Source organism: Henckelia pumila, chromosome 1 (genome assembly GCF_033568475.1).
Source record: "Henckelia pumila isolate YLH828 chromosome 1, ASM3356847v2, whole genome shotgun sequence".
NCBI classification, from domain to species: domain Eukaryota; kingdom Viridiplantae; phylum Streptophyta; class Magnoliopsida; order Lamiales; family Gesneriaceae; genus Henckelia; species Henckelia pumila.
The window spans coordinates 78,078,166-78,086,809 of NC_133120.1; the positions used below are offsets into that span (position 1 = coordinate 78,078,166).

Consider the following 8,644-nt stretch of genomic DNA (forward strand, 5'->3'; position numbering starts at 1 on the left):
GGGCTATAGCGAGATGCTACGGGACTAGTAGCGAAGCTGTGCCGGAGTTGTGGCTTTTGACATTGGTGGGTTGGCGATGGACTTAGGTATCGTACGAGATACCTAGTAAATAGTGAAAGTATCTATTAGCTTGGTTAAGACTTTTAGATCATGTTGAGTCTATATCTTTGAGATAGTCGTTTAGTGAGGGTGCTCAGTCCTCTCCTCTAGTGGATGGTTGGACCCCGTTAGTCGCTTTGACGACTACGTTTGTCAGGTCACCATTATAGTATCCACATATTATGGTATGAGAGCCACCTCCTGATGCGACGACGCAAAGTGCTACATACCATGGGGCCTCCAGACACGTTCACTCGCATACATGAATTACATAACATTTGTATATTCATACTCTCGTTAGCATCGCTCAAGTCCTCGATTTTGTTCTTTGACACCTCATTTGACAGGGCAGTTGATAGGTTGACCAAGTGTTGGATCAATGGTTGGTCGGTGACCATATCTTGGGAGCAGAGATTGCCAGTTACTTAGTTTTAAGTTATTTCTAGTATCTGTTTATTTCGATTGAGTTGTATAATTGAATTTAGATTTCAGTTTTATTCCGGTTGTATACTCCGGGTTGGTAACTTGTTTAAGTTTCCATAGTTTACTCTGATTATGTTTTATGTTTAAGGTTAATTGCATGCTTAAGTTTCTGATTAATAGTGATTTGGGACGTGTCACTACATTTGACGTGGCGATACGAGGCTGACCAACACACCGATTTTTAATTATATTTGATGGATGACGAGTTAGCTCGTGACCACCATTTGACGAGTCGGCCCGCTATTCAGGCACATTGGCAAAATTATAAACCGAATCGACCTAGTTGACAAAGCACAACGAGCCAACCTACTTAATTTGAAGGATCTAATTAGTAATTACTATTGATTTATTTTTCATGTGCCAAGTACTTTGGCTGTCAATCATGTGATTGTATTCAGCTTTTGCAATTTGTATCCACAATTAAGGAAAAGGAAAAGGAAAATACACCTCCACCAAAATTTTATATTTAATTCGCCATATGAAATTATAATTTTGCCCTTATGTCCTCGCCAAGGTCGGGGAAAAACTGAAAACGGCGCCAAAGGTACCTCATCTTTGATTCTTGTAAATATGACAATAATTTGGGGGCATTTTGGGGTTACTTGTGGCTAAAAAAAGAGGCTCACGTTAACTCATGATGACAGGGAAAGATGGTCTGTCTACTTCGTGCGGTACTATCATGCGCCTAGTTGAGCTTTCGTCTTTCCGTAACACCTCAATTTCTTCACCTTTGCCTTCCTTTTACTTTTATTTTTTTTAACTAAAATAATAATAATAATAAATTTATTTGACATCAGTTCTTCAAGTTAGTGGTGTTCATCGGCCAGTTCGGTTCGATTTTCGATTTTTTATTTCGATTTTTTTGGATTTCGGTTTTAGATATATATAATCTGATATCCGAACCGTTTTTCTTCGTTTGGTTCGGTTTTCTACTAAATCGGTTCGGTTATTTCATTCGATTATTTTAGTTTTGATATAATTATTTTAATTAATATTATAAATATATTTTAAAATATAATATGATATATTTTAAATGATTTCTTTGTGAAATTTTTAAATTCAAAATCTAAATGACTTAAATAAACAACAATCAACTAAAAATTATTAAAAATAATTCTTTATTCATTAGATATCATCTCATAAAATATATAATATAACAGTTATATAAATAAAAGTATTAATTTAATAAAATTTTAGTTTTTTTGGTCGGGTCGATTTTGAGATATATAATCCGAAATCGAACCAAATAAATTTCGGTTTTAACATTTATATCCGAATTTTAAATTTCGATTTTCGGTTCGGTTCGGTGTTTGGTATTTTCGGTTTAAATTTACGATTATTTTGGTTTTATACGAAGTTTGAACACCCTACTTCAAGTAGAATGCAATTCTTATGTTTACTTCAGTTGAAAAATATACATGTTCTGGTGACTCCTCCAGAGATATTCAAAATATTATTTTATCCGTAAATGATAATTTTTTTTTATCAATCTCAGATGTATTTAGTATTATATTAATATTATATCTACTGTTTTATCAATCTATCTTCAATTATGAATTTACATTAAATAAACAATTTTGAAATATATTTAAACATAATTAATAAGAGTAAAATAAAAATTTTCCGTAAATTTATTTTTTCAATAATTTTTTTCATCTTTATGAGAAAAGATGAGATAAGGGTACATGTTTTTCATTTTTAAATCTTTATATTTGGGTAAATTTTGGGATCCAACTTAATCCAGATTGTTTGATCGTGATCTTAGGTTGCCTTTTAATTGAGAGATTTGAGTGAATATGATATTGATGCGAATATCATAAAATGAGTTCCCGAGTAGTGGGTAAAAAACCCGGGTGATGAAGAACCGACCTCCTTATCCTCCCCAAAAAGTTCGAGTGGAGTATGGAGTAGGATTTTTCTTTGAATTTTGAGAAAATGAAGCTTATTCAATGAATCCCTCTTTTGTCTTTTTTCTGATATTTATACCCGACGATCAGGGTTATTAATGATGGCATGACATGGGCTGAACTGGCACCATTTAATACGATGAGACAGCCGTCATACTTGATGGGACACCCCGCAATCCATGGAATGACCCATACTTTTGAATTATTATTAGCAATGACTTAACTGGTAATGATAGAATGATACACACAACATGGGTATGGCCTCCCTTTTATAACCTTAAAAATAAAAGAGCCCTGGTCCCACATGCCTTTCCGTGCTCCTGGCTCCCGGGAGTTTATCCCTGATACGTGGGCTACTAAAGGACCACCTCCCTGTCCCTTGAAACCACCCGGTAGAAGCTAGTGTCCACGTGTTCTTTCCAATTCGGAACCCGAGTGGTTAAGACTACCCGGGTCCTTGAAAAAACCTGGGTTATCTTTTCAGGATAACACCACACCTCCCAAAGGAGAAGACGGTGAGAGGAAAATGAAGGGAACCAAAGGGGTAAAATACTTGCTAAAAACCGAGTAATCTGAACCACATATTTCGAAATAAACGGTGGAGATGTACGAAGCGTGCTCCAGAAGTTGAAGCGACTCCTGACAGGATCTCTGACACACGCACTACGAAAACGCTTTAGGGCTGATGTCAGTTTGGAAAAAACACGTGGACACTAGCCTTTCGGGACAGCGAAACATGTTCTAGCCCGACTATTTTTGGGAGGTGTGGTGTTATCCTGAAAAGATAACCCGGGGTTTTTTCAAGGACCCGGGTAGTCTTAACCACCCGGGTTCCGAATTGGAAAGAACATGTGGACACTAGCTTCTACCGGGTGGTTTCAAGGGCCAGAGAGGTGGTCCTTTAGTAGCCCAGGTATCAGGGATAAACTCCCGGGAGCCAGGAGCACGGAAAGGCAGGTGGGACCCAGGCTCATTGCTAAAAATAATTCAAAAGTATGGGTCATTCCATAGATTGCGGGGTGTTCCATCAGGTATGGCGGCTGTCTCATCGTATTAAATGGTGTCAGTTCAGCCCATGCCATGCAATCATTAATAACCCTAGTCGTCGGGTATAAATATCAAAAAAAAGACAAAAGAGGGATTCATTGAATAAGCTTCATTTTCTCAAAATTCAAAGAAAAAGCATACTCCATACTCCACTCGAACTTTTTGGGGAGGGTAAGGAGGTCGGTTCTTCATCACCCGGGTTTTTTACCCACTACCCGGGAACTCATTTGATGATATTCGAATCAGATATCAAATTCTTATGTTAAATTGATTGCAACTATTAAGCTCAAAATTCGAATAAAAGATTTGAAATCTCTAGCGGTGTTCAAGTATATTATTTTACTTTAATTACAAATTCACTCTAAAACATAGGCTTCATTTGGACAAGTATATATAAAACACTTTTATAAAAGTGGTTTTTTACAAAAATTTATAACATTTTTAAAAGTTATTTTAAGAATAAATATGTGTTTGGAGAATTATTTTATATAAACATTTTTAAATTTAAAAAGTGATATATTATGATTTTCATAATTGTTTTCCATTTTAAAAGTATTAATAAAAATAAATGATTATGAATTTTTTTTAAACAAATCATTTATTTTTAGAAGTTACAAATACGACCTAAATATAATAGCGAACCTGAGCCAATCCGCTCGCTAACCATCAAGTTCTATTTTCACTAGATTATTGATTTTAAATAAAAATCGGTCAACCCCAAATTTATTTTATTTGCTACCCCAATTCTTAAATTATAATAAATAAAATAAAATAAAATATACTATATTATATTATATTTATTTTTCCCACCAATGAGGTGACACACACAGTTGTCCACCCCTCTGTCTTCTCCCCTCTCTCTCTCTCTCTGGACACATGCACGAAATATAAATAAATACAAATACAAATCAAGCGTCTCCACATTCCATTGCATAACTTGTATGTGGAATTGTCATATGTATATAATTGGAACTTATTTTCTTCAAAAATATATTTTATATATAGCTGCCGATGTGATATATATATGGGCTGGTGTGTGTTTGATATGCGCATTTACTCCAGCCGAGCAAGAAAATTTGCAGAGATTGGAGTGGTGAACCGAAAACCATTAAAGTTGATCCTCAAGTTTGCTTTTTGAGGTGGGATTCAATCAATTCAACAGTATTTCAGTCTGCCTTCTGCCACTGCCACTGTTTCTTCCAGGGACTGCCACCATGAATTCGTTCCTCTGAAGGTTTCTTATTAGTCCGTTTTTCTTTTTTCCTTTTTTTTTTTCAATGGCCAATAAATAAATAATGGGTTTAATTTTGTGGTTTGTTTTTGGGTGATCAATGGATTTCATGGTGTGTTTGTTAATGGCAGGGATCATTTTTTTTGTTTCTTTCTTTGGGGAGTGGAGAGGATGAATACCAGAAGCAGGAGCAGTTTGCAGCCTATGAAGGCTCCTCTGAAGCATGAAAAAGTAATGGGAATCTGATTTTTAAAAAAAAAAAAACAGTTTGTGTGGATTGGAGCTTGCAAAGTTGTGATATGGTGGAATTTAATGCAAATTGTTGGATAATTTTCATAGAGGAAAAAGGTTCAGAAAACAGAGGATGAAAATGGATTCTTGATGGGTTTTTGGATCAAATTGGGAAATGGGATGGAACAGGGTATCTTTTGATTTTTTGGTTTCTGTCAATTGTTGTGCTTATTTTGTGTGATTATTATTCTTAGAGAAAAGCTTCTTATCCATAATTATTTTTTTTCCTGTTGATATTTCTTTTTCTCCCTTTTTCTTTTACATATAAGTGCCCCTCAGTGCAAGGAACTTTATCTTTTTCTATAATGTGTAATTCCTTTCTTGTGGATGCTGATTGTTGCCTTCTCTTTGTGGCAACTTAAAGGAAAAAGTGGAAATGAACAATGGTCGTGTGATGGATCCCAAGAAACCGGCCACAAGTCGACGAGGCTCAATTCGAGCTAGGAAGATGGCATTGCAACAAGACGTGGGATTTAATTGATCACTTCTGTTGTTTACGATATCTGCGTCGATATTTCTATGCCATTGTACTTATGATGATGCACTTGTATAGGTTGATAAGCTGAAGAAGAAGTTGAGACACGAGGAAAATGTCCATAGAGCATTGGAGAGAGCGTTTACCAGACCGTTGGGAGCGCTCCCTCGTCTCCCTCCTTATCTTCCGCCCAATGTTAGTCTCAAGCTCATGAATTTGCTTTCTTTTCTGTGTTCCAAATGTGTTTTTTTGCGGAAAACTTTAGCTATTCGTTTAGCGGATGGATCAGGTGGCAGTATATTATGTGATATAGGATTGAGAGGATTGATTCAAACTTGCTTCTGTGGTTCTTTGTATCTGCATATGTAACACAATGGTCAAATCATTTGGACTTGTACACGGTTAAAAATAATTTTAGGTGCATCTTAGCTATAAGCTATAATACAGTGACAAATGCTTGATTCTACAGAATTTAATCGGTTAGTGTATATGGGAATGTAATACTGAATTCATGTGTTTAGACACTTGAGCTTCTGGCTGAAGTCGCGGTCTTGGAGGAGGAAGTTGTTCGGCTTGAAGAGAAAGTGGTGCATTTCCGGCAAGGGCTGTATCAAGAAGCGATCTACATTTCATCCTCCAGGAATAGCGCCAACAATTCCGCTGATTTATGCGACCTTGATCAGGGTAAAGATTTGAAACCGAAGCAATCAAGGTCATCACTCCAAACTGAAGCGAATTCTACGGCATCTGTCAGGAAGAATTTGTTTTCAGTTTCAGGTAATGCCCCTATCTTTTCTTCTTCTTTTTTTTAGGAGTTACATGTTATGTTTGTAAAAAATAATAATGATAATTAAGCATGTGGATCAGATGAAAAGAGAGGTAAAGAAAACTACTCGAGCACCAATTTCTCAAAGATTAAACAACAAACACCTAATATGAAAGGGCAAGGAGCTGGAACTCCGGTAAAACGGCCTCCCACTGAGCGCAGATCCACCGAGAAGTGCTTAGAGCCTCAGAAGGTATGGATGCATGATTTAATCATATCTTTAATCAATTTCCATTTTTTTGGCAATATAATTAAGTTGTTGGCATAGTCCTTTTCGTTAAATGGCCAGTTGGAGAGCCAAATAGTTGATAGCCGGAGTTCAGAAGAGAGAAATCCTGTAACTCCAGAGGAGATATCAATGGTAGATGAGTGTCCAAACAAAATTTCCGAAAGCATTCTGAAATGCTTGATGAGCATTTTCTTGAGAATGAGCTCGAATAAGGGTAGGAGTTCTACCGAAACGTTTCCTTGTGCTGAAAGCTTCGCATATGTTGAGTACAAGGATCCTTATAGTACATGTTCAAAGTTTGAAAAGAGAGACATTGGTGCCTACAAGAATTTATTGGCCATTGAATCTAACTGCATCAATCCAAACCGAACAACAGTTTCGGTATTCCTCGTCCAAAGACTAAAGTAAGCCACTTCATGATTAGCTTAAATCTCATATTCCTCACCGCGATTTGTGTATATTAATGCTTATGCATATATCTCTTTCCTGTACAGGCTTCTAATTCAGAAACTTGCGGCAGTCAACTTGAAAGGCCTATCCCATCAAGGAAAGCTCGCTTTCTGGATTAACGTCTACAATTCGTGCATGATGAATGTATGACACAATAATCTTTCCAGTTATAATCTCTGCTTTCCAACAGCCATTTTAGTCTCCTCCCAAAATCTATAGTTTTATTGAATAATCCATTGCTGGCAGGCATTTATTGAGTATGGCATTCCAGAAAGTCCTGAAATGGTCGTTGCCCTGATGCAAAAGGTAACATTAATTTAGTCCTTTTTTCTCTATCCATTTAATGCTATACATATATGTACAATATGGTTTGAAGTACACCTTTGATCATGCATTATTATCAGGCAACGGTGACCGTTGGCGGGCACGTTCTAAACGCAATAACAATCGAACATTTCATACTGAGACTGCCTTATCATTCGAAATTTGTAAGATAGACTTGAATCTGTATCAAACTTTTGGCCATCTATTGATTCCTGTAACTTGGTTTGTTGTGATCCCATTTGTTTTTTCGCTCCAGACTTTGTCGAAAGGTGCAAAACTTGACGAGATGACAACGCGTAGCAAGTTTGGCTTAGAGTTGTCCGAACCATTGGTAACATTTGCTCTCTCTTGTGGAAGCTGGTCATCCCCTGCAGTAAGCTTAGATCACCATTTTTGCATCAAAGTACTACTTAATATACAAATGAAATATTTCCCATTTTAAAAAAGAGACTATTTTCATATTTTAAGGTTCGAGTGTACACGGCCTCTCAAGTTGAAAACGAGCTCGAAACAGCTAAAAGAGAGTACTTACAAGCAGCAATTGGCATTTCAACTGCGAAAAAAATGATAGCGATACCGAAGCTGCTCGATTGGTATCTCCTAGACTTTGCCAAGGATATCGAGTCCTTACTCGACTGGATATGCCTCCAACTGCCCTGTGAACTAGGAAAAGAAGCCATGAAATGCGTTGAGTTGGGTAAGGGCGAGTCGTTATTGCAGTCGTTTCGAATAATACCATATGATTTTAGCTTTAGATACCTTCTGCACACATGATTGAACATGGTTAGCTTGGGTTTGGTGTTTTCACAATTTCGGCAATTTTGGAGTTGGATTTTCATGTATACAAGTTATAGCTTATAGTTATAGGTTTATAGTGGAAAGTGTATTAATAATTTGGTTATTGTAAATAAATTTTACCATGACACGAATGTTTTTTCTCGAGGATATCATGTGAAAAATAATAAATTTTTTCCTTTGATATTTGGATTATCGTAAAAACTCACGGGTCAATTTCGTGAGACGGATCTCGTATTTGGTTATTTGTGAAAAAATATTACTTATAATTATAAACATAGACATGATTTAACCGTCTCATGGTTAAATATATGATAAACTTCTCACAAGAGACTTATCATTGGATTATATGTTAATTAATGAGTTATTTGCACCAACCACCCTTGTGAAATATTGAAAATGCACACTTCTCCCCTGTGAAATTTTAATAGGCATCTTCAACCCTAGCCTTTTAAAAAATCAGCACACTCGCCCCTTCACATGAGTG

General features: G+C 36.3%; 1 protein-coding gene across 2 annotated transcripts; it reads left to right on the plus strand.

Moving 5' to 3' along the window:
- The first annotated feature begins 4,383 nt into the window (after window positions 1-4,383).
- LOC140892857 (uncharacterized) lies at window positions 4,384-8,341 on the plus strand. Of its 2 annotated transcripts, none has more exons than XM_073301884.1 (12): window positions 4,384-4,770; window positions 4,899-4,998; window positions 5,423-5,524; window positions 5,612-5,728; window positions 6,055-6,310; window positions 6,401-6,552; window positions 6,628-6,992; window positions 7,083-7,182; window positions 7,285-7,344; window positions 7,443-7,526; window positions 7,619-7,735; window positions 7,831-8,341. In XM_073301884.1, the coding sequence occupies exons 2-12, from the start codon at window positions 4,939-4,941 to the stop codon at window positions 8,134-8,136; spliced, it is 1,719 nt and encodes a 572-aa protein (XP_073157985.1). In that variant the 5' UTR covers window positions 4,384-4,770; window positions 4,899-4,938; the 3' UTR covers window positions 8,137-8,341. The 2 variants fall into 2 exon arrangements, with proteins under 2 accessions (XP_073157985.1, XP_073157993.1); XM_073301892.1 differs by having other exon boundaries at window positions 6,649-6,992.
- The last annotated feature ends 303 nt before the right edge of the window (window positions 8,342-8,644 follow it).

What these genes read in the sequence shown, in the direction of transcription:
- LOC140892857 (XM_073301884.1), top strand. Translation starts at nt 4,939, where the DNA reads ATGAATACCAGAAGCAGGAGCAGTTTGCAGCCTATGAAGGCTCCTCTG. An exon ending in TCGTTGCCCTGATGCAAAAG is followed by an intron (nt 7,345 to 7,442) that starts GTAACATTAATT and finishes CATTATTATCAG; the next exon opens with GCAACGGTGACCGTTGGCGG. An exon ending in GAAGCTGGTCATCCCCTGCA is followed by an intron (nt 7,736 to 7,830) that starts GTAAGCTTAGAT and finishes TCATATTTTAAG; the next exon opens with GTTCGAGTGTACACGGCCTC.